The sequence below is a fragment of the Bufo bufo genome, chromosome 5 (genome assembly GCF_905171765.1).
Source record: "Bufo bufo chromosome 5, aBufBuf1.1, whole genome shotgun sequence".
Taxonomy (NCBI): domain Eukaryota; kingdom Metazoa; phylum Chordata; class Amphibia; order Anura; family Bufonidae; genus Bufo; species Bufo bufo.
In genome coordinates this window covers 210,624,117-210,651,229 of record NC_053393.1, presented here as the reverse complement: position 1 = coordinate 210,651,229, position 27,113 = coordinate 210,624,117, and the positions used below count along the sequence as shown (strand labels likewise).

Below are 27,113 nucleotides of genomic sequence, written 5' to 3'. Positions count from 1 at the left end.
CTATTTTCAAACCTAGCCTTATTAGAGAAAGATTGTCATGTACTGTGTGATGTCTGATTTTGATTTTTCACATCAATCATGGGATAATCCCTTTAAATCACCATTGATTTCCTGTCTTGTTAGTAGGGCTATATTACATGCTAACAAGTACTCAGAGCAGTAAATACAAAGGGGTTCTCTGAGTTTTTAAAAAAAATAAAAAAGGTTTCCGTAGGCAGGAATTTTCATAGTAATAATTAAAAATATATACGTATATATTTGCCTATTTCACCCTACCACCAGAACTGGTGATCTGATGCTTAGTTTTTTTTTTGGCTCCAGCAATGGCATGTCCTCTGCAGCCAATCACTGGTCTCAGTGGTCATATGCAGTATACTACTAGGTATACAAGCACTTCATCACTGCACCAAAGATGATGATGTCATGGCTGCAGTAACGGGAGAACATTGTTGCAGTGCTGTTTTTTTTCTGGGGGAACCATTTTTTTAAATTATTCAAGCAACCCTTTTAATGTGGCAGGTACCCAATGTTTACAGTGTGTGCAGTCTGCAAGCATTCCCTGCATCAGTAGGTCCCTGCAGTGAACACTAAGTGGATAACCTAGGAATATGTTAAATAATCAAAGGTCGTGGGCTAAAGGTGATACTTTTATATAGATTATCAAAATCTAGGATATTTGTAATATTCCAAATGAATTTACAGTTCAGTGTAAATTACTGTATATTATGTAGATTTTGTCTACCCAGATGTTGATGACTACGGTATATATTCACTTTAATAATAATGTGATTTATTTTGCAGCTGCTGAAGAAAAGATTTGTCATCCCTCTTGTTCTAATGGTTGTTGGGGACCTGGACCCTCGCAGTGTCTTTCCTGTAAAGCGTTCAAACGTGGAAGAGAATGTGTGTCATCCTGCAATAAGCTTACAGGGTAAGTCTGTGTCTTAAAGGGGTTCTCGGGAAAGATTTAAAATGGCCACCAGCATCCTGTCCTAGGGTATGAGCAGGACTGGTTGCCATCTCTTGCAGAGCTGCCCAGGAAGGGGAGTGCCACATTACGTGCTGGCACTTGCATATACTACACATTGGTGAGCGTTCCTGTCAGGCTGTTCAGCCATGATGGCATATCATAGGCAGGATCTTATCATTATAATTTATTGTAAAAGCAGTGTAATGTGTAGTGAGGCCTCCCCCCCCCCCTCACCTACCCTAGGCAGCATGTAAGTGGTGGCAACCAGTCCTTCTGATATTCTAGGACACGTTTTAAATAATTCCTGGAGAACCTTTTAAAGCAATATGCTTACAGGGTAAAGTCTATAATAGTCATACATTTTGCTTAATACAGATTTTTTTTTTCACTTTTGTATATATTGAGTCACCTAGCCAAAGCGGATCATTTGGGGCAAATATACAGTAATAAAACAGTAAATGTTAAAAAGCCCTGTACAAACACTAATACCATAAATACAGTTTGATAGGAAATAAATGTATTTATTTTATGCACTTATATAGCGCTTATATATTCTGCAGCGCTTTACAGACATTAGCGTCACACTGTCCCCAATGGGGCTCACAATCTAAATCTATTCTGAGTGACTAATACATGGGTTCAGTGGGATATCGCAGCTATTCTATAGGATGGATTTTCCATCCTGCATTTAGTTTTTTCCTATTTAATCACATACAGTACAGACTGCCACAAAACCTTCTCCTCGCACTTTGTAATTTGAAAATTAGAACACTAATTTTAGCTCATCATCCTGACGACTTGCGTAATACCTGGATGAAGTTTCAGAAAAATGCTCCCGGTTAAAAAAAAAAAAAAAAAGGCCAGAAAGCCCTAAATGAATTAAACGCATAACTCTTGATTGCCCTAAAACTGCCTTTAATCTCCTTCTTAGCCAGACCGTTAGCTTTCCTGGAAAACTAGCTTTCCGCTTCTTCACAAGATTTATTAAATGCTTAGAAGAATAATAGGACAGCAGGTTTTCTGTTTCATATGGGCTTACAATTCCTAATCTCTCCGTGCGCTCTTCCCTCCTCTCCCAAATACACATCCGGCACCATTCTAATAACTAAACGAGTATATACCAAAATAAAACAATTGGCTACAATAAATTCACGGAACATTTTCACCCAGGATTGACGTTTTCATTGTATCAGGCAATTTGTTTGTCATTTAATTTAAAAAAAATGGCATTGGCATTATCCGTGTGACTTAATAATCCTTCTCTATGGGGATTGTATTCTGTAGGCTATGGATTTTGATTCTGATATCCCTTTAGTATTGCTTTTTAAAGGGCATCTGTCAGCAGATTTGTACCTATGAAACTGGCTGACCTGTTACATGTGCGCTTGGCAGCTGAAAGCATCTGTGTTGGTCCCATGTTCATATGTGCCTGCATTGCTGAGAAAAACTATGTTTTATTATATGAAAATGAGCCTCTAGGAGCAACAGGGGCGTTACCATTACACCTAGAGAATCTGCTTTCCCTCTGCAACTGCCGCACCCTCTGCACTTTGATTAACGGGACCAGGCAGTGTAAATGTAATCACACATGGCCCAATCAAAGTGAAGAGGGCGTGGCAATTGCAGAGCGAAAGCAGAATCTCTAGGTGTAATGGTAACGCCCCTGTTGCTCCTAAAGGCTCATTTGCATATATTAAAACATCATATTTCTCAGCAATGCGGGCACATAGGAACATGGGACCAACACAGATGCCTTCAGCTGCCAAGTGCAGATATAACAGGTCAGGTAGTTTCATAGGTACAAACCTGCTGACAGATGCCCTTTAATTGACTCTAATTTCCAGTGTTACGCTTAGACTTGTGTTGTTGCTGATCTGCTGGGTATCTATCCTGTCCTGGTTCATACAATTCTTTGAGTCAAGGCCACAAGTAAATATCAGACAATGGGAGCTTGACTACGGTGTGAGGTTTGAGCAAGATTCCATTTTCTGCGTTTAAAGGAAAACTAAACGCAGTATACAGGAGATAAACTTACCCTCATTGTTCGTCAGTCTGCAGTATTTTCTGAATGATTCTGACACAAACAGTGTTGTAGAAATCCTGCAGAGAACACCGGGGGTTAATCTCCTGATCTTTTCCATCTTTGGCTGATGGGCTTAACCATGTGTGTGAGTTAAAGGAGTATTCCGGTTACGTTAAGCCAGGGATACTCAACCTGCAGCCCTCCAGCTGTTGTAAAACTACAACTCCCATCATACTCTGCTGTAGGCTGATAGCTGTAGGCTTTCCAGGCATGCTGGGAGTCATAGTTTTGCAACAGCTGGAGGGCCGCAGGTTGAGCATCCCTGCATTAAGCTATCCCCTATCCACAGGATAGTGGATAACTATAAGTTCGGTGGGGGTCTTACCACTGAACCCCCTCTGATCATGAGAACGGGGGCCACATGCCCCCTGAAGCCCCTCTGAATGAACGGAGACGCTAGTTGGGCATATGCACAGCCACTCCATTCATTTCTATATCTGCTAAGCTAACCTTTGGATAGGGGATAACTTTTTTTGTCTTAGTGTAGACAAGGCAAATGTGGGAGGCTACTGATCCAGCCAGTTGTCTTACAGTCAGACACGAGACATAGCTGATATATTGGGACACAGAGAGAAGATCTCTTTTTTATTTTTCTCAGGTTAATTGTAATATCAGATAACGTAGGAGTAAAGGAAATATGGAGATAAAGGGAGGAAGTGCTGGGATATTAGTGTGCAGTTTTTGTGTGTATTTTCTGAGTTAAGTGTTCCTTCAAATGACCAGTGCAATTAGTAAAATTTTAAAAGCGTATGAAACTGTCGGATGTCATCTAGAAGGGGAAATGGCCTGTGGAGCAGTGCTCAGACACATGGGGCTGTCTCAAGTTCAGACAGAGAACAAGACAGATGTTTTGCAACACAATCTTTCTATTTGGATGCCTAAGGCCTCTTTCACAAGGGCGTCATGTTTTTGGGCCGGATGCGTTCAGGGTGCGTTCAGTGAAACTCGCACTATTTTGCAAGCAAGTTCAGTCAGTTTTGTCTGCGATTGCGTTCAGTTGTTCAGTTTTTTCCGCGCGGGTGCAATACGTTTTGATGTGTTTTTCACGCGCGTGATAAAAAACTGAAGGTTTACAAACAACATCTTTTAGCAACCATCAGTGAAAAACGCATCGCACCCGCACTTGCTTGCGGATGCAATGCGTTTTTCACGCAGCCCCATTCACTTCTATGGGGCCAGGGGTGAAAAACGCAGAATATAGAACATGCTGCGATTTTCATGCAACGCAGAACTGATGCGTGAAAAATAACGCTCATGTACACAGACCCATTGAAATTAATGGGTCAGGATTCAGTGCGGGTGCTATGCGTTCACGTCACGCATTGCACCCGCGCGGAAAACTCGCTCGTGTGAAAGGGGCCTAAGGCCTCTTTCACACTGGCGTTGCGGGAAAATGTGCGGGTGCGTTGCGGGAACACCTGCGATTTTTCCGAGCGAGTGCAAAACATTGTAATGCGTTTTGCACTCGCGTGAGAAAAATCACGCGTGTTTGGTACCCAAACCCGAACTTCTTCACAGAAGTTCGGGCTTGGGATCGGTGTTCTGTAAATAGTATTATTTTCCCTTATAACATGGTTATAAGGGAAAATAATAGCATTCTGATTACAGAATGCATAGTAAAACATCGCTGGAGGGGTTAAAAAATAAAAAATTTAACTCGCCTAAGTCCACTTGTTCGCGGCCCGGCATCTCCTTCTGACTTCATCTGATCTCTGTGCAGCAACAGGACCTGTGGTGACGTCATTCTGGTCATCACATGGTACGTCACATGATCTTTTACCATGGTGATTCACCATGGTAAAAGATCATGTGACGTACCATGTGATGACCGGAGTGACGTCATCAAAGGTCCTTGACCTATAATTAAAGCTCACCACAGGTCCTATTCAGTAAATGAGACAGAAGGAGATGCCGGTATTGCGAACAAGTGGACTAAGGTGAGTTAAATGTATTTTTTTTTTTTAACCCCTCCAGCGCTGTTTTACTATGCATTCTGTATTCAGAATGCTATTATTTTCCCTTCTAACCATGTTATAAGGGAAAATAATAATGATCGGGTCTCCATCCCGATCGTCTCCTAGCAACCATGCGTGAAAATCGCACCGCATCCGCACTTGCTTGCGGATGCTTGCGATTTTCACGCAACCCCATTCATTTCTATGGGGCTTGCGTTACGTGAAAAACGCACAAAGAGGAGCATGCTGCGATTTTCACGCAACGCACAAGTGATGCGTGAAAATCACCGCTCATGTGAACAGCCCCATAGAAATGAATGGGTCAGGATTCCGTGCGGATGCAATGCGTTCAACTCCCGCAACGCATCCGCGCGGAAAACTCGCTCGTGTGAAAGACTGTATGGCTTCTCCTCAGTAAAAATGCACACAGCATCCTTGCTCTGCAGGACAGGCTCAGTTGGACTCTATATTATGAAGATATTCTTGGATTTCTTGGATAAATTCAATGTTTTTAGAGCACAGCGCCTCTATACATATGAAGTCTGGGTGCCACAAGTTTTTTTCCAGATGGATTTGTATGTAATCCAAAAGTAAAAAATCTCCTTGTTCCTCCAGTAAAACCTATTGGAGCAGGGAACCCTGCAGCCACGCTAGGACGAGGACAGGCAGGAGCAGCGATGTGTGCTCCTGTCAGTACACCGCTCACTGTATGGCATGTTGTAGAACACAGAATCCATACAAATCCGGCTGGAAAAAAACTTGTGGTGCCTAGACTTCACATGTATGGAGGCACTGTGCCCTAAAAACATTGTCTATGGTGTACGGATTTAGTATGAACTGCCGTGAAACGCGCTGTAGACAGGAGTGAAATTCAAGGGCCAAATTTGGTAGAAAAACAATAAAATCATATAATTAAAAAAATAATAATTGAAGGTTTAAGCCACGAGTGGATCCTAAACACAGAACAAATATAAGGCAAACATTTCCACTTTTCTTTTTTTAATCCAGTCCTAATCTTGACAAAAAAATGAAAAGACATGAAAAGATACTGATACTGAAGTGTGAATGAAGCCCTACTTTTGAGCAAGGGTCTCGAAGTGATTCATAATATTTCCAGCGCCCTGTAATTTTGAGTCCCGTTTTACATTAATTAATGGCCATTAGTTTTGGCCACTTATTTAATATTTGCACTTTAATGTAGGTTCAGTTTTATAGTAGAAAAATATATTTGCAAATTTCAGCATCTGTTATCCATGTGTTCTTCGTGTTATCTATGACAAATGCTAAATTGCACCAAAATATGGTTCAGTAATATAATTATTAGTGTTGAGCGAGCATGCTCGGCCGAACTCCTGTTCGGCTCAAGCATCGCTATGCTCGGCACATCGCAGTGTTCAGCCGAATAGTGCGTGTGCTCGAGTACAATTTAATACAATGAAAGTCAATGGGAGACCCGAGCATCAAACCAGGCACCCCCTGCTCTGAAGAAGAGAGGGTTTCTGGTTCACAAAAACAGCTAGAAATTGATGGAAACTCCAAAAGTTAGAAATTGATGGAAACCCCAAAATCTGCCTAGTTTTTCAGCTGAAAAACCATTTGCATGGAAAATTTGCGATAAACATTCATGATTAGAATATTTGCGATCTATGCTACTCATGAACAGCGCCATCTATTGGATTGATAGTCTTGTCATAAGACTATGAAACCAATAGATGGTGCTGTTCATGAGTAGTGTAGATCGCAAATTTTCCATGTAAATAGTTTTTCAGCTGAAAAACAAGGCAGATTATGCTCATTTGCATGTCTTTCCCATATGCCCATGTTTATGCAAATGAGTTTACATGACAAAACTGTATAGAAAGGTTATTAAATATTATGTTAGGACAATCAGAAAACTTTTTGTCACCCTAAGGATATTGATCTAAGTGCGCAGGTCAACCCAAGCCATCCAACAGATATAAAGCAACTTTGAGGCTTACTGGCTCTCAGTCAGATGAGAGCTGGTTTTGAATGTCTCATAGCGCACAAGGCTGCCATTGTAAAGTGTACTGACTGTATCTGTCTCATGGATAGATTGTTGGCTTGCACATACCCGGCTTTTGGCATATAGCCTTTGTGTGGTTGTCTATTGTATGTCATAGGTAATGGGTGTCCAAGATACATCCAGACATCCTCCCAATGCTGTTTCCAAACTATTTTGGTGGGGTTTCCATCAATTTTTTCAACTTTTTTTGTGAACCAGACACTCTCTTCTCTTCCGAGCAGGGGTTGTCTGGGGGTTCTCCCATTGACTTCCATTGTGCTTGGGTGCTCGGTAGAGCACACGAGCATACCGATGTGTTCGGCCCGAGCACACGAGCACTTTGGTGCTCGATCAACACTAATAATTATATTGCTTCTTCCACATAATATCTAAACATAACCTTTTTTTTTGTAGTAATCCAAGAGAATTTATTGAAATTGGTGAAATGTGTGTTTCATGCCACCCTGAGTGTCTGCAGTTGAATAACACTGTTACCTGCGATGGACCAGTAAGTATATTATATGCTAATCTAGAATAAATGTATTATTTTCAGCAATATAATGAGCTGGCCTTGGACACAGGATTGGTGTCGGCCAAACCTCAAATTTCAAAAAGACTGGCCAACCATCCAATGTGTTTGAGGGTAACCTGGCAGATGTCGGGGGAATAGTGTTCGGTCAATACATCTAAGGCTACTTTCACACTCGCGTTTTGGCTTTCTGTTTCTGAGATCCGTTTTGGGCTCTCACAAGCGGTTCAAAATGGATCAGTTTTGCCCTAATACATTCTGAATGGAAAAGGATCCGCTGAGAATGCATCAGTTTGGCTCCGTTCAGTCACCATTCCGCTCTGGAAGAGGACACCAAAACGCTGCTTGCAGCGGTTTGCTGTCCGCCTGACGAAGCGGAGCCAAACGAATCCGTCCAGGCACACAATGTAAGTCAATGGGGACGGATCCGTTTACTCTGGCACAATATGGCACAATAGAAAACGGCATGGCACAGGTGCCAGTGGCGGCACACATAGCCCTCTCTGTGGGCACCCACACCCTGGAAAAAGTCTATGGTGTACCAGTATGCCTTAGGCTTTTCCTGCCATTAATCAGTGCAGGACGCACTATGAACAACATAGGCAGTGCATTGAATGTAGGCAGGCTATTATAGCTAAATGATAAAGTAGGTTCCAGGCTTCGGGACTTCTTCAAAGAAAGATCTATCGTCCACGAACATTCTTTCTTTCAATTAAAGATTTATCATCCGACTATCGGACGAAAATATCTAACACGGCCATCTTCTTTTCAAACAATAATCTGTCATCAGTTGGCTAAAACAATCGTTTGTTGTTAAATTCAACCGACAAACATTCATTTTGGTTAAAATTGTCCATTTTGATCAACTTTAGACTGTATGGCCACCTTTACAGTCACTGATATCAGACAAAGAACCAATGATCATTCTTAGGGTCCATTCACACGTCCGTTGTTTCTTTCCTGATATGTTCCGTTTTTTGCGGAACAGATCTGGACCAGTTCTGTACCCATTCATTTTCAATGGGTCCTGAAAAAAAATCAGACATTGAGCTGTCCAATTTTTTTCAGGACCCATTGAAAATGAATGGGTACAGAACTGGTCCAGATCTGTTCCGCAAAAAACGGAACAGATCAGGAAAGAAACAACGGACGTGTGAATGGACCCTTAGAATGTTCTTGGAATGTTGTGGGAACGTTCCTTCAGGACAGGATCTGAACAGTCAACTTCTAGATGATGATGGCCTGTCATTGGTTGGCTGAGGGAGGAAGAAGTGGGACCCACTCCAAAAACATGTTTTACAGTTTTATTATTGTTTTTATATATTTATATATTTTTTACTTTTTAATGAACATTCATTTTAATGAACTTCATTTGACCACCCATGGATCCAGCTTTTTTTCTCATTTTATCACATTGGTTGGCTTGAACCAGTGATGGCTAACCTCCGGCACTCCAGTTGTGGTGAAACTATGACTCCCAGTATGCTCCATTCATTTCTATGGGGTTCTGAGAACAGTTAAGCAAGTGTGTATCTTGGGAGTTGTAGTTTTACCACAGCTGGAGTGCTGGAGGTTAGCCATCACAGGCTTAAACCATGGCTTGTTAATTTTTACCTTCTCATACAACCCTTAAGGCAAGGACATTGACCTGTAACCTTATTCTAGTGTTCCGTAAACTTTAAGCAGGTTTTTCAGTAATTTTTTAGCAAGTGCCCCTAAAATAGAAGAATCATAATTTCCTGCTCCCTTCCGCTCTGGTCCTCTGCCCTGCCTTCGCTATCTCTGTGTTCCTGTCCCTGCACTGTTTTCTTCCATGTGACTATGCCCATGCACTACTCCACCCAATGATTAGATTCAGTGGTCACATGCTTCTGAGGGCCACATTACCTCTGAAGCCAGTCATTGGCTGGAATAGTGCATGTGACCATGCACTGCCAGAAGTGTGCAGGGTCCGGAAGATGGAGTCCGATGGAGTCTGTGTCTAGGGGCAGGCTGAAGACACTTGCTAAAAAACGGTACTCCCAGAAAACCCCTCTAAGTAGAGCACACAGTATTACATGAAATGACGTTATTTGTACATTATTGACCTGACTGTAATTATGTTAAATTATTTCATAAGCATGCCATTGAAACTTTCTGGGAAGTTAAACTTCCTGCCTCGCTGGGTGGGATTGGAATAGAGAAGTAAAAGATTGGACAACTGATTTTGATTACACTTTTTATTTTCTTTGCAAATATTATTTCATATCTGGCCTTAATAGGGCCAAGCTAAGAGAAGTGAGTTGGAGGAGGGCTCAGTAAAGCATCATCTGTGCTCATCTGAAGCCACAGACTGCAGGCTCCAGGCTTCAGGACTTTCCAGAGTTTTCCCACCACATAAGTGTTAATCTAATAGATTTTTTTTTTAAGTATGGTTTCATTTTTGGAAAAACAGATGAAAAGATAGAGGCGGTTTCTCTTGACCCCCTTATCATATGAAAGCAAACATGACTCTACAAATTCAAACCATATAATAATGTGGCTCCCATGTGTACCGTCATGATGTAGTTGTAAAGCTATAGAGTAGATTCTGAGATGCCGCTGACTGCTAATTATAGTAGGAGCCTTGAAGTGCATTCCCCTCTGCTGCACACATCTTCTTCTGCTGCTTTGTTCTTATTTTGGTAAGAAGGTGACCACTGAGGAAAAGGGAGGAAGGCTCTGCCATGATCTTTATGAGGAGCCCTGCTGAGACCACTGGAGAAAGCTGAAGGACCCTACAGTGGCTACTAGGAGTGTTGTATAGCTACAGTACAGGGTGAAAGTTACTATTGAGGAAAAAGGGGGCACTGCTTTAACTGCTAGAGGAAGGAGAAAATGTTGAGGCATGGGAGAAGCCACTACCGTGACTCGTGGAAAATGGGGAGGCACTGATTTGACTACTATTAAATTGGGGAGAGGGGGTTCTATATTGTAATTACTGTATGGAAATGTGAGACAATGTGGTGATTACTGTCACATGGACTTTATAATAGTTGGGAAACCTATGACTATTGATGTCCATATACCTTGGGGGTTAGAGTAGATACTGAAGGGGTACAGCCACACCAACCGGGGTACAGCTCTGCTGTGTTCACTGTGCAGAGGGAAATGCAAGCAGCATGAAAGGTCAAGTCTACAAATCTGGATGTAGTGCATATTTTCTTGTTTCTTTTCTTTAAGTAAATGTCTACTCTTCACAGTACTATCTGCATGTAGGGTTTCTTGCAGCACTCAGGTCCTAGGTTCAAATCCAACCAAGGACAAAGTCTGCATGGAGTTAGTATGTTCTCCTTGTATTTGAGTGGGTTTCCTCCCACACTCCAAAAACATACTGGTAGGGATTTGAGATTGTGAGCAACAATAATGTCTGGAAAGCGCTGCGGAATATGTCAGACCTATATAAGTAGGTACAATAAATAAGTATACAGGCGAATATATATAATATCTGATAAACATGTTTCGAGCATTTCTAGTCTTTTTCATTAGCGTTATATGAACTTTTTATTACCAAGGGTTTTGTAGATATTGCTCATTGTGTAACCTTTTTAACCACAATAAGAAACATTGCATTTCCCAAATACATTCATGAATCTGATGTCTGAGAGCCGTGGTGAACCTTCTGCTATCTCATCCTAGAAACACTCTCCCGATTGCTTTTTGTGTTTTTTCTCGGAAGTTGATAAGACAGCAGTGCTCATCACTGGGAAGTATTAAATCAAGACAGGAACTGGATAATATTACATATTGCTTCAGATACAGCAACATTCTCGAAGACCGAATGTAAGGCTGAAGACAAACATCTGGACAAATATGAACCACCAGATGTTTGAAGCATTATCTGCATCACAGTGCGTCCGATGACGGTCAGCAGTATTAACCATTTCAGGCTTTTACTTAGCATTATCCTATGAAGGGATTTAGGCTGGGTTCACATCAGCACTTTTATTTCTATTGTTCTGCTCTGTTACAGGAGCAAAACGAAGAAAATAATGACGGATACCATTAACTATAACAGGATCATTGGGTTTTCGTTACAAATTTCGCCATTTTACCAGACAGAATAACATAGCATGCCGTGCTATTTTGTCCTGTAGTTTTGAATTTTGAGACTGTGGCCACACATGAAGACTCCATTGCAAATGTGAAGTTTGCTTCATAGTTTGTTGACATTTTTATAAATTCAAAGTTTACTTTTTATTTTTTTAAAATATACTAAAGAGGCAATTGCAATTGAAGAGTACTTATACTGTAGGTAAAAAAACCTATGGAGATGCAAAGTATGTACGGTACATTAGATGTAGTGGTGCCAAAAATGTGTCTAACCTGAATATTTTCAAATCTTCTTCTTCCATACGCAACACAGTTGCCAGGTTTAATTTTTCAAAACGGTCATCAATTCCGGATATAGAATTTAATAAATTATAGTGAAAAAGGGAACATGTTAAGCATATATACATGGGAGAATTTTGTAGACATGTTTATTAAAGTGGCACCATCATGACAGAGCAGCTGTAAATCAGGGCACTTATTGTGAATAAGACATGTAGGCAGTGTTTGTGAAGGGCTCTGTTAGTCGGAGTCTCTCCCACGTATAGTGGTGCCAAAAGTTCTTAGCATAGTCATTCCAGATGAGCGAATTTCATATTTTGAAATTCGTTTATGCTTCGTCTACTGGTAAAAGGAGAATTCCGTTATGGATTCCGTTACCACGGACTGTAACACAATTCTATGACGGAATGAATAACAGAATGCCTTTAGAGGCATTCCGTTATTCATTTCGTCATAATAGAAGTCTATGGGCTGCAAAATTAATCCGCCCCGTTTCCGTTTTGCAGGGGCGTCCTCTCTTGCATAACTGAAACAGGACGGATCCGTTATGCAGGCCATAGAGTTCTATTATGACGCAATGAATAACGGAATGCCTCTAAAGGCATTCTGTTATGCATTCCGTTATAGAATTGTGTTCTAGTCCGTGGTAACAGAATCCATAACGGAATTCTCCTTTTACCAGTAAACAAAGCGTGAACGAATTTCATAACCTGAAACTCGCTCATCTCTAATAGTCATCTTAAGACATCCTGAAATATTGCGACAGGCACAGCGCTCCCAAATATGCCTCTAGATATAGTGACAGCCAGCCAGCCCCACCAGTATAATTCACCTCCAAATCATATGGGATGAAAATGATCTAGGCAGGAGGAAGCATTACTAGCAAAGGCTGTGGGCAACGCTGCCACCTGTTGGCTCTATGTGTTATATACAATGCATTTAGAAAGTTGTCAAGACTCTTTAACTTTTTCCACATTTTGTTACAGTATGTTGGGACTGCTAAAATAAAAAAATCTAGTTTTTCCCTATAAAGCTGCACTCAATACCCCATAATGAGTAAACCATTTTTGAAATGTTTTCAAATGTATTAAAAAGAAAAAAGAAAAATTTCCCATGGACATAAGTATCAACACCCTTTGCTTTGACACTTGAAATTTAGCTCTGGAGGCCTCCTATTTTTCCTGATCATCTTTGAGATGTTTCTACACCTGCAGTAAATTCAGTTGACTGGACGTGATTTGGAAAGATACAGCCTTGTCTATATAAGGTCTCACAGCTGACAATGGCTATCAAAGCAAAAACCAAGTCATGAGGAGGAAAGAACTGCCTATAGAGCTCGGAGACAGGATTCTATGGATCGGGAGGAAGTTCCCAAGAGCACAATGGCCTACATAATTCTTTAATGGAAGGAGTTTGGAACAAACAGGACTTGTCCTAGAGGTGGCAGCCCCACCAAGCTCAGTAATGGGGGGAAGAGACCTGGTAAGAGATGTGACCAAGAACCCAATGGATTAAATCAAGATTGGCATTAATTCTAAGCATTATGTCTGTAGGAAACCAGGCCCGAATATCATCTATACAGTAAAGCATGGTGGTGACAGCATCATGCTGTGGGGATGTTTTTCAGTGGCTGGGACAGAAAGTTTGGTCAGGGTTGAGGGAAAGCTGAATGCAGCAAAGTACAGAGATATTCTTAATGAAAACCTGATCCAGAGTTCTCTGTACCTTAGATAGAGCCGAAGGTTTACCTTCCAACAGGACAGTGCCTGTAAGCACACAGCCAAGAAAACACAGGAGTGGCTTAGGAACAACTTTGTAAATGTCTTGAATGGTCCAGTCAGAGCCCTGACATGAACCCAATTAAATGTCTCTGGAGAGGCCAGGAAAATAGCGGTCCACCAATGGTCGACATCCAATCTAACAGATCTTAAGAGGATCTGCAGAGAAGAAAGGCAAAAAAAACCAAATCATGTATGCCAATCTTGTGGCACCAAACTCAACAAGACTGGAGGCTGTATTCGCTGCCAAAGGTGCTTTAACTGAGTCCTGAGTAAAAGGTCTGAATACTTAATTCAATGCAAGATTTTCCTTTTCAATATATTAGCAAAGATTTAGAACCTCCTGTTTTCACTTTGTCATTATCGGTACTCAGTGTGGAATGATGGGGAAAATCGTAATTGTAAAAAAATTTTTTAGCACAAGGCCACAACATAACAAAATGTGAAAAAAGTGAAACGGTCTGAAGACTTTCCGAATGCACTGTGATTCCTGTGTAACAAATACAACTGCATTAACCTGCCCAAGGACCTTAACCCTTTCATGTCCAGGCAACTTTTTGTGATTTTGGGCATCTGGTGGTTTAGCGTTTAGCGTATTTATTTGTTGGACTACAAAAATTATTTTTGCGATATTTTTTTTACTTGACACTTAGGACTTTTTTTTTTAGAGGTTTTTTTTTCTTTTTTTTAGGTTTAATTTGGAGGAAAACTGCTAATTATTATTAAAAAGTTTTTTTTTATTATAGCTTTTTGTTTCTTAAATATTAAAACTGACACAAAAATATATTATCGCAGTGGGTTACCTATTTTGTGCCGATCGTTTTCATATATAACATGTATAGGTTTGAGAGAACGGGGGCGACTATAGTGACAGTTTCTGTTAGCAACGGCATTAAAAAAAAAAGTAACATTTTATTTTTTTTTACTTATATTTTTTTTAAAAATATTTGGTACATAATCTGTCCCCCAGGAGGTTATTAAAAGACCTCTGGAGGACACAGAGTTTTTTTTTTTTACTTGTTTTTTTTTCACTGTTTCCACTGTAAAGCCTTGTTCACACGTCAGTGTTTCACGGACGTGTGCTGTACGTGTTCTCCATGGACAACACATGTCCCCATTCATTTAAATCTTTGTATTCAGACATCAGTGTTTTAGCACGGTCCGTGGGTCAGTGTTTTGAGCACGGATGCATGCTCTATTTTGTCCGTGTTCACGGATCCATCACGTCCATTATAGTCTATGGGTCCGTGAAAACCACGGATGCAACACGGATGCCATCCGTGTTGCATCCGTGTTTCACGGATCATTAGGAAGAGATGCCTTGAAAATTATTTTTCCGCTGTTCAGTGTCAGTGAAACAAGGATGCAACACGGGCAGCAAAAAACGGACCCACTGACCCAACACGGATCTGTCACGGGACTAAACACGGATTGAACACGGTCCGTGTTGCCACTGATCCAAAACTGACACGGACGTCTGCATGAGGCATAACTGGGGCATCCACAGGAGCCCCAGTTACAGGGGAAAACAGCCCCTGAGGGGAAATGACACAGGGTCCTTAGACCCTGCAGCTCTGCTCCTGCTCTAGACACCCCCGGCGGTCACGTGACCGCCAGGACTAACAGAGGAAGCGGCTCCGCACTAATCAGAGCTGGGATTAAAGCGCTGCCAGCACGTGTATATACGTGCTAGCTGCACGGGGCATGTGCAAATAGCACGTATATAGCCGTATGGCAGTCGGGAAGGAGTTAAATTCGCTAAAACAACTTTGGCCAGATTGAGAAGGTAAAAATGTGCCTGGCTGCAAAAACCAAAGCAGTCCAGCATGGCAGGAACCCCACCAATCTGGTGGCTGAGACTGAGGCAGACACCCATACCCCTCTTGTGAGTCTGCTGCAGCTTTCCCCTCCTTCATGTCTAGTATTTACTGTTTTACGCTACTTGGATTTATTACTATAAGGAGGAAAGATGGGCTACAAGCTGGTAGAGGGATAGGAAAGGAAGCATGTTGAAAATAGGTATGCTTCTGGGCAAGACACATACATTTTGATCACCAATAAGATCCTAGAGTACACAGTGTCACACTGCGCACACACATGAACCTTCCTGCCCTCTTTACTATTTGCTACTTTACCCTCTCACGTACCTACCTTCCTTAAGATTACGGAACTTACGCAACAACATAAATAGACCACTATAATGAGTTATTGACAAGCCAGCCCACCCCCCTCTTTACCATTATCCCTCAACTTCCCTCGCCCTTCTCCCTCCACCTCCACTTATAGGTTAAGGTTATTGTAGTAATGATATTCAGTTAATCAGTTACTTCATATTATTGTTCACTTGTGACTAGACGCAGGACTTTACTTATTTCTGTAGACCTGATTTACAAAATATGTAATGCAATATCTTAGTTGACTCTGCTTCATGAAGTTCTCTCTTCACTTAGTCTATGTATCTTACAAACTGTAAACCTGTAAGTTTGTAAACCTTGTATTTGCCTATGTTAATGCTCTATATATTTAATAATAATAATAAAAAGAACTTTGAAAAGAAAAAAGAAAAGAAAATAGGTACCGCATTACTATGGTATAAGGGGTTTTTCTACCATAGTAAGTTATGACATATAGCTACAGTATATTCATGAGTAGAGGTCTCATCGCTGGAAACTCCAGTAGAACTTCTTGAAAATATACTTCACCAATGATAAGTTATTAAGCAACAGACACAGCAATGCATGATAAAACTGCCAGCTCTCCACACTCGTGTGACACTTGCTGTACCTCCACCAGAACGTCCACCTCCCTTGTTTCACATGAGTTATGTATTATTTAAGTTCTTTATTTGATCTTGTTTTTTTCTAGGATGCAAATCAGTGCACAAAATGTGCTCATTACATTGACGAAGAACACTGCGTGAAAAACTGCATACCTTCCTATTATGGCGACAATGATGTCCTAATTCCAAAATATCCAGATGAAGCTGGAGTTTGTCAATTCTGTAGCTTAGAATGCAAGACAGGGTAAGTATAAACAGAACATGCTCCCGCCTGCTCTGGAAGCACAACTGTAAATTATGGAACATTTTTATTATATCAGTCAGGATTTTCCTACAGCAGGTCCAGTGGTTCTGACAGATAAGGGGTATAGGGTATTCTGTGTAGAACATTTTTATTATCAATGTTACTATTTTCATTATTTTCACCCTCTAGTAGAAACATTGCAATTTAAAGACTATGGAGGTCATTTATGACCAGATATACGCCACATGTACGCCAGGTCTAAAAAAAAAAAGTGGTCGTGAAAGGGGATGCGCCGGGAGGACCCTCTCATTTACCATTTTCTACTCCTGGTTTAGGCGTGGAAAATTGTCTAAATATAAGACAGCAAGGAAGCCGTCTTAAATTTAGAATCTGTGGTGGATGCAGTGAAGTTATGGAAAGGCCAGCGCCTCTAGATAACTTCGGTCATCTACCGCCAGCTATAGGGCTTATTAAGACCAGCGTCTAAAACACCAGTCTTAATAAATGTGCCCCTATGTACATGTTCACAATCAACTTTGTTACTGCTCCAGTGCATCTAAAGAAATTAAGCCAGTTTTCAAAAAGTCTTTATTACAAATCTCCTACTGTTTGTATCTACATCTCCTATGCAGATGTATCTCTCCATGGCAACAGACTACAAACAATCTATGTGTAATCTGACTGTTAGGGCTCGTTCACACGAACGTGTGAAGCCCATGCCCGTGCTGTGGACCGCAAATCACTTGAATGGGTCCGCAATCCTTCTGTTCCGCAAAAAGATAGAGCAAGTCCTGTCTTTTTGTGGTGCGGAAGCACGGAACAGAGCCCCGGAAAGCACACCGTAGTGCTTCCGTAGTGTTCCGTTCTGTTCTTCCGTTCCGCATCTCCGGATTTGCAGACCCATTGAAATGAATGGGTCCGCCTCCGTGATGCGGAATGGCCACGGAACGGTGCCCGTGTATTGCGGATCCGCAAATCAACAACCGGCAGCACACGTACGTGTGAACGAGCCCTTAGGGTTTGTTCACACAGCAAAAAATACATGAAAATCCTTGGCCCTTGGATTTCTGCTGCAGATTTTCTGTTCACAGATTTAGCTCTATCCAGTGGGACGAGTGGCTTCTCGTCATGATTTCCAGGCTAAACATGGCCGAGAATGAACATGCTCATCCATTTTTTTTCTCTGTGTTTTGGATTCCAATTCCACATGTTGAATCCACAGCATGTGAACTACTAAGCGGAGTCCCATAATAACCAATGGGCAGTTAAAGGAAAAGGCGCCAAAATCTGCAGCAAATAGTTCATTGTGAACATGCCCTAAGGTTTCTAACAAAATTTTTTTTGCATCTTCTGGGAAAGCTGAGTAAAAACTAAAATGGTCTCCATTACAGTTAACTCAGGGATTGAACCCAGCTTTCAAATTCTTCATACATGCAATGACATATGGCTTTTTCTCCTCATAAGGTCTCATACTCCTAACCGTATGTATTTTGTGGTCCACAAATCGGGGATCTGTAAAATACGGATACCGTCCGTGTTGCATCTGCCTCTTTTATGGACCAATTTACTTCAACGGGTCCGTGGTCCACATTTTGCAGCCAAGTATAGGACAAGTTCTATGGATTTGGAGAACGGACGTACGGATACGGAAAGCACAAAAGGTCCATTTGCATTCTGCATCTGTATGATTGTTCTGAGAAATGTGGAACATGGACCCATTGAATTTTTTGGGTCTGGAAAAAAATGTGCATGGCACACAGAGCGCATCCCTATTTTGTGGATCTGAAAACGGATACGGTCGTGTGCATGAGGCCTAAGTGAGAAAAATGGGTGTAGCTATAGAGGGTGCAGGGGTAGCCGTTGCATCCAGGCCCTGATGCCTGAGAGGTTTAGGTGCTACTCTTCCACATAAGATGAGTCAATATTATAAAAACTGCACATGGTAAGCGGGGCCCAGTTACAGATTATGCATTGGGGCCCAATAACTTCAAGTTGCTCTGACATAACATACTCCAGCAGTAAGTTGATTATGGGATATTTCTCTAGCTCTTCTATATTAAGACAGACTTAGGCTACTTTCACACTTGCGGCAGAGAGATCCGGCAAGCAGTTCCGTCGCCGGAACTGCCTGCCGGATCAGGCAAAATGTATGCTAACTGATGGCATTAGTAAGACTGATCAGGATCCTGATCAGTCTTAAAAATGCCTGATCAGTCGAAAAAATGCATTGAAATGCCGGATCCGTCTTTCCGGTGTCATCCGGCAAAAACGGATCCGGCATTTATTTTTTCACCTTTTTTTCAGTCTGCGCATGCGCATACCGGAAGGACGGATCCGGCATTCCGGTATTCTGAATGCCGGATCCGGCACTAATACATTCCTATGGGAAAAAATGCCTGATCCGGCATTCAGGCAAGTCTTCAGTTTTTTTAGCCGGAGATAAAACCGTAGCATGCTGCGGTTTTCTCTTTTGCCTGATCAGTCAAAACGACTGAACTGAAGACATACTGATGCAAACTGAACGGATTACTCTCCATTCAGAATGCATGGGGACATACCTGATCAGTTCTTTTCCGGTATAGAGCCCCTGTGACGGAACTCTATGCCGGAAAAGAACAACGCAAGTGTGAAAGTAGCCTTAATCAGGATAAATTCTTACCACTATACATCTTTTGACTAGTGCTGCCATCTACTGGTTATTTTAGAATGGGCAGCTACAGTCGGTAATGGCTTGAACATCTATCTTCACCTAAAATGGACAGATAGCCATAGGAATCCATACCATAGAAGCAGCCTAGACAGCTGCTAATGGGACCATTAAAATAGGGGGGACAAGCTTATCCCTATTTACTAAGGGATACTTGAAACAGGATACTGACTTCTTGCAATCCAGTTTGAATGGGCATCAGAGGGGAAGCTGAAGGCCAATCTGTCCGTGTTAAAGTGTATAATCAAGAGAATCAGCACCAATATTGTCCTATGGGGTTTGGTTGCGCTACGTAGACCCCTGTATTGCTCTTATTGGAGTACATTTTGGGGTAAGTCAGGGAGAAGAAATAGAATAAGGTACATTCTTCTGCCTCATTTTATTTTTTTACTATTCCAGTTTTTAGAACATTGACCATCCCGTCATTTGTACCTTCCAGTACTGTTAGATTCTTAGAGTTCTAAAATTTAGGGCTGCAAAATATAAAAGTATGTAAAATATGTGTTTTTCTTCTTACTTTAACAGGTGTACAGGTCCTGGTATTAAAGGCTGTAAATCTTCTGGGTAAGACGTCTGCATTATTTTGGTAGACACTAACATTCTGTAAATGTCTTCATAGATACTGAGATGTCTTTAAGTTGACATGTCCCAATCCTAAAGTTTTGAATTCCCAAAATACAATACAAGAAATAAAGGGCATCTGTCAGCAGCTTTGTACCTATGAAGCTGGCTGACCGCTTGGCAGCTGAAGGAATACGTGTTGGGCACATGTTCCTATGTGCCCGCATTGCTGAGAAAATGATGTTTTAATATATGCAAATGAGTCTCTAGGAGAAATGGGGGCCTTGCTGACAGATGCCCTTTAAACCGGAACGGTAACGAAAACATGTAATGCAAAATCACAGCAAAATAAGCAGAGCAAAGTATTAACAGGGTTGCTTATCATATTTTTTTTATTGAAGCTGTGAAAGGTCATATATTTTGGTTCAATAGTAGAGTTTTCTTTTAAATATCTGTTATATTCACAAATCTTCCCAATTGTGAAGATTTCGAAACCAATTGACAGGGTGCAAAAACTGATAGGTTCCAACATTCCCAGCTTTAAAAGATGCAAAATTATGCTTAGGCTAGTTTCAGGCTGTTACGGCAGAGAGCAGCCTACCAGAGTCCTCTGGATCCAGGACGGTACCGGAATGCCCTTCTGCCTCATTGACTATAATGGGTCCGATGAAGATCCAGTATGCCGGGATTCAGCCGGACAAATACTCCTGCTCTCGGATCCGCCAGACCCCACCCCACTGCCGGAACAGCCTGCCAAATCTCTGCCGACAGTGTGAAACTAGCCTTAAAGGGAACCTGTCACCGGGATTTTGGGTATAGAGCTGAGGACATGGGTTGCTAGATGGCCGCTAGCACATCCGCAATACCCAGTCCCCATAGCTCTGTGTGCTTTTATTGTGTAAAAAAAACGATTTGATACATATGCAAATTAACATAAGAGTCATATCTTACTTGTGTGACCAGAGAAGAGTCATATTTTCAAGCTCAGGTTAATTTGCATATGTATCAAATCGGTTTTTATACACAATAAAAGCACACAATGCTATGTGGACTGGGTATTGCGGATGTGCTAGCGGCCATCTAACAACCCATGTCCTCAGCTCTATACCCAAAATCCCGGTGACAGGTTCCCTTTAAATGTTTTAGAAGGTTCTTCGCCCATGGTTATAGTGATGCTGTATGCATAAAGCAGGGGTGGCCAACCCGCTGCTCTTTCCTGCTTCAAGTGCGGCTCTTGCAGTGGGGATGGGTAGCAGCTGCGCAGCTTAATAGAGAACATGGCATGCGCCGCTCTCAGTGCCTACCATGTTCTCTTCACTAGCACAGTGGAGAAGGAGAGAGTCCCTCCCTCTCCCCTGTGACGCGGCTGCCGCTGCCACCAATGGGGAGATAGCAGGGAGGAGAAGGGGAGTGGCTGTGGCCACTGCACCACTAATGAATGTAATTAATTCAAGTATAGGAGGCAGCGGGTGCCGGCGGCGGTATCACATACCCGGCACCTGGCCTCAATAACAAGGTATAGGATCCACCGAACCTGAGGGGTTAATTGCCGCGGTTCTGTGGATCGCATGCCCTGTTATTGTGGCCGGGTATGTGATACTGCCGCCGGCCCCCGCTGCCTCCTATACTTGAATTAATGTGTTAATTACATTCATTGGTGGTGCAGTGCACTCCCCCCCACCCCCAGTATTATAAATTCTAACCATTGATGGCGCAGTGCCCCCCCCCCAAGTATTAGTATCATTGGTGGCAGTGGCAACAGGGTCCCCTCCCCCCTTTTCATTGGTGACAGTTACGATCGGAGCCCGAGCAGTGTAATCCTGGGGCTCCAATCTGTTGCCATGGCAGCCAGGACGCTACTGAATCCCTGGCTGCCATGGTACGCTCGCTGCTGCTGTGTGCACAGAGCACAGGGCAGCAGGGAGAGTGTGAGGTCCTATTTACCCTAATAGAGCTCTATTAGGGTGAATAGGACAAGGGTTCTAGTCCCTAACGGGGCTAATAGTAAATAAAAATAATAATAAAAAGTAAAAAAAAAAAATACTAAAAGTTTAAATCCCAATTTTACATATAAAATTTACGAACAATAAAAAATAAACATATTATATATCGCCATGCCCGAAAAAGTGTGAACTATTAAAATATAAAAATTAAAAAAATCCTATGCGGTGAACACCGTAACAGAAAAAAAAATCACAACCGTGCGATGTATAGCTTGTGGCTCCTGGTAGTCATACGTTTTTTTTTCTGGCTCTTTGTGTCCGTAAGGTTGGCCACCCCTGGCATAAAGGGTTCCACTGTGCTCCTATTTGTGGATGTACTTCAAAGCTGCAAGGTCATTCAGTACCATTTTCGGTGTCAGAACAGCATCACAGAGCCTGAATTGGAGCCACGCTATGAAAGATGTTTGGCTTTCATGCAAGGATTATGTCAGATTTTCCATCTCTTAAAGCCTTAAAAATGTACAAGCAGCAATAAAAAATTCGAGCAGCTCACAAACTATAGGACCCTTAACAGTTAGGGAAAGAGTGAAGGTCAAATTGACACATCCGAAAAAAACCCTTGACAAGCCCCTGTACAAATTGCATTCTGATTATCCCTTTCAACTCCGTCGGGTTGAGTAATATTTATTCATCTTTGCAGACAGTTGGCAGCATTATTCAAAGTGTTAGCAAAAATCTCTTATTCTCTTGTAATCTCCACTGTGGGGGATTTGCTACTAGATTTCCAGCAGAACTACAACATATTAATAATATGGACATAATAGTCTCTCTATTTTACTGTAGCAAAAAAAAAATATCAATTACCTAATATTAATGTAAATGTGAATCTTCAAAGAGTGATTCCCCCCATGAAATGATCCCTACCCACATACCCGGAGGTTTTATGAGATACCTCATTGCAAATAAAGCTTTTAAAGGGAGGGAGATTAATATGTAGTCAGGCCCTGGAGATTGACCATAAAGGATTGTTGACAGCGTTGTATTTGTTTGTAACCAAATATTTTTTTCTTTTTTAGATCCAGTGTGGCGTATATTGCTGCCGGTGTCGTTGGAGGCATTCTGGCAGCTGTTGTGTTAGGATTGGTTGCATTTTTCTTTATGCGAAGAAATCGTATTAACAGAAAGCGGACTCTTCGTAGATTACTGCAAGAAAGAGAGGTGCGGACATCATTGATTTCATGAAAATGCAATATATAAAAAATACAAAAACAAACTAAAAAACATTTTTTTATAAATAAAATATCATGTATGTACTGTAAAAGTAGTTGAGGTGGTGAGGAAAAAGATACTTCAATACCCATAAACCAAGTTAGATTATACACATGACTGGCTGTGTAGCTGCCTCGGAATTAGGTGTACCATGTAGAAATAATTTATTTACAAGTAACAACAATGTTGCATAACAACTTACATACAATCATAATGAAGAAATAGGATATGAATAGAAATACATAGAAATAGCACAGTCCAGGTCTAGGAGACAAAAGCCTGTCATGGGGGCCCTTGCAAGTAAACAGTTTAAGACAAGGCCATTCACCCCTCTTGCTGACCAGACAAATTTTTACTTTTTTTTTTAGTACTTGAGGCTTTGAAAGCCATAACTTTTTGATTTATTTATTTAAATAATTTTTACAACTTTTTTCAGTGATACATGGGGCTTTAGTGTATTCCATTTTTAATATCGTAATAACATTTTTAAATTGTGACCCCTGCCCGTCACTGTTGTTTTTATATAGCAGTTGGAGGTGCGGTTAGAATTATACTATACTGTATTAATATTTTTTTGTTTTGTCTTTATTTTTATTTTTTACACTTTTTGCTACCCTTAAGGTCATTTAAGACCTTTGGAGGCATTCTAACATTAGTTTTTTTTACATTGCTGATTTCATATTATTTTCAGTTACACTGGGAAAACAGCCCCTGGACGCTTGACCAAGGCTGTGGTGCCGTTTAGGGTGTGCTAAAATCCAGCAGCTCATGCAGTTACTCAGCCTTCAGTGATCACGTGATTCATTGAGAGCTGTGTATACAGCTCGCTAGAACAAAGAGAAAATCGCTTACACAGAGCACCCTGCCTCCTCACTGTTGGAGACAGAATTGTTAATCAACTTTCTAAGTGAATGTATTTTCTACTTCTGCCCCATTACCTTGTTATTATATTTAGTATGGAGTGTGATCAATATGGGTATGGGTTTAAAGTGCAGACTCTCAGCTTTAATTTGAGGGATTTCACATCCTAATTAGGAGAAGGGGTAAGGAATTTCCAAATCAGTGCACTGGTGAGCAGTGCACAGTGGTGGATGATCACACAATTCTTTCCATGGTGAAGAAAACTCCATTCACAACATATATCCAAGTGAAGAACACTCTCCAGGAAGTCGGTGTATCAGTATCTAAGTCTACAATAAAGAGAAGACTTCACAAGAGCTGGTTCACCACAAGTTGCAAACCATTAATTAGCCTAAAAAATAAAGGCCAGATTAGACTTTGCCAAAAAACATGTAAAGCCAGCCCAGTTCTGGAACAGCATTCTTTAGACAGATGAAACTAAGATCAACCTGTACAAGAATGATGGGAAGAAGAAAGTATGGAGAAGGCTTGGAATGGCTCATGATGAAAGCATGATGAAGGCATGGTGAAAGCAGTGTGATGGTATTGGCATGCATGGCTTCTGATGGCACGGGGTCACTAGTGTTTATTGATGATGTGACTGGAGACAGAAGCAGCTGGATGAATTCTGAAGTGTACAGGGATATACTTCCTGCTCAGATTCAACCAAATTCAGCAAGGTTGATTGGACAGCGCTTCACAGTACAGATGAACAATGACCCAAAACATCCTGCAAAAGCAACCACAGCCAAAGAAGTGGAATATTCTGCAATGGCTGAGTCAATCACCAGATTGCAACCTGATCGAGAATGCATTTTACTTGCTTAAGACAAAACTTAAGGCAGAAAGACCCAAAAACGAGCAACAACTGAAACCAGCTGCAGTAAAGGCCCGGCAAAGCATCACAAAGGAGGAAATCCAGCATTTGGTGATGCCCATGGGTTCCAGACTTCAGGCAGTCATTGCCTGCAATAGATTCTCTACAAAGAATTAAAAATGAACATTTTATGTTCATTTCTCCAATTACTTTTGAGCCCCTGAAATGAGGAGGCCTTGTAGAAAAATGGTTGAATTAAACCTGGAAGTCTACACCTTATTAGGGGGACTACTGTATTGAGAATAAATTATCCATGAGAGCTAATAAATGGATTTCAATTTTATATAAATGAATCTTAATCATTGTATAACAAGTTATACAACATTGTAAGAACTTCATGTTTCATTTTCTCACAATTTTAAAGATATTAATTTGATGTCAGTGAATGAGAACACAGTTGTTTACATTCAGAGACAACAAGCCAGTACATTCTGTACATAGTCCTGCTTTCAGCTGAGACGTGGAATGCTATCGGTCTAGTCAAGGCTCTGTGAGCTAAACAGCCTGTACTCCAGAAAGTCCATATACAATACATACCATATAGATCAGCTCATCGGCCTTCAATCTTGTCCACTCTCCCATAGTTAGGAAGCTCTCCGAATCATTAAAATGGTAGAAATTAAATTTCCAGAAAAGATTTTCTGCTCTGGCACTTGTAAAATTTGACCTTTTTAATTAAACAGAATTAAAATACCCATAATGAGTACAAGAGAATAATATGCGTTTCCTAAGAAAGTCTTGTTCTTAGTCATGGCATACACTTGTGAGGTCGAAAACACTTCACGTTCTGTCAGCTCTGTTGAAGGAAAATACCTAACCACTTATTAACTCTTATCATATCATTAAACTTCTGGTACCATTCACAGCAGATAGAGCATTGTCTAGACTGGTTTGTAATTGTATCCACTGCTCAGCTGAGACCAGGACGAGTGTTCGGTTTTAATCCCTACTCTTTTTATACTTAGGAGTCCAGTGGGCGGTCCTATAGAGTGATTGACAGGCACATTTTGTATGCACAGGGGGAAGTCTGTCAGTTACTGAGTAGGACCACCCCCTGGACTCCTAAACATAGAAAGAGCAGTGAAATAAATACCGTACATAACATAAAAGTCGAACTGAATATTTTTCACAAATAAGTTTATCAATCTGCCCAGCTCCCCCTGCTCCATATCCTGCTGCCTGCAGATTGGATTGGGCTTTCAATGTGGCAGGATTGCTTTATTTTATACGGTGATGAATTTAATTTGTCTGAAAACAAGAAACCCCTTTCAAAGGAACCTGTCAGCTGCCTGGTTCCAGACAAATGTTGTAGGATTTTGATACTGATGACCTATTCTTTGGTCCAACACCCGGAACCTCAGCCGATCAGCTATTTGAAAAGGCCCCGATGCTCCTGTGAGCCCTGCAGCCTTCTCTGTACTCACCAAGCACAGCGCCGTACATTGTATAGTGCCTGTGCTTGGTATCGCAGCTCAGCCCCATTCACTTCAGTAGGTCTGAGCACGATACCAAGCACAGATGCTATACAATGTAGTGAGCTGCAAGAAGGCAGTGTCGCTCCCCGGAATTCCGGTGCCTTCTCAAACAGCCAAGGTGTTGGATCCCCACTGAACAGCTAATGATGACCTATCCTAAGGATAGGTCCTCAGTATAAAAATCCTGGAAGACCCCTTTAATGATATCTTCTATACCATTACTTCAAAATAGCTCCACTAAAGGAGGTAGAAAACTGTCCTGTCTCTACTGCCACCTACAGGTTGGCTGTGAGAGTTATTTAGCAAACCTTATCCCAGGGAGCATTATTCTATTAGCTCTATCTCAATAAGGATGGCAAAGAACTAGGCCACATAGTAGTGACAGACCCACTGATTTTAGTGGTATCTCCCTGCAGTGATAGCAGTCAGTACTTATAGAGTAAAGTTAGTGAAACCACGGCACTCAATGATTGAGATGCAAATAAATTTGTCTTTATACAGAGAGTTCCAAATCTGACCATCATAGGGACGACATTGGTTTTTCGGTCCATCCTGGACCTTGGTCATGGCCGATTAAAAGGCGCTGGAGAAGGCGTAGATGCTCCACTACACATCTGCTAGTCTCCCGCTAATTCTAATTGGCCATGACCAAGGTCCAGGATGGACTTAA

General features: G+C 41.4%; 1 protein-coding gene across 1 annotated transcript in view; it reads left to right on the top strand.

Annotated features, from left to right (window-relative positions):
* EGFR (epidermal growth factor receptor) overlaps window positions 1-27,113 on the top strand; it is a 210,698-nt gene that overhangs the window by 162,764 nt on the left and 20,821 nt on the right. Inside the window, exons 13-17 of the mRNA XM_040433365.1 lie at window positions 802-931; window positions 7,446-7,539; window positions 16,554-16,711; window positions 19,944-19,982; window positions 22,999-23,140. Coding sequence (XP_040289299.1) covers window positions 802-931; window positions 7,446-7,539; window positions 16,554-16,711; window positions 19,944-19,982; window positions 22,999-23,140 — 563 coding nt within the window. The remainder of the gene's footprint in view (window positions 1-801; window positions 932-7,445; window positions 7,540-16,553; window positions 16,712-19,943; window positions 19,983-22,998; window positions 23,141-27,113) is intronic.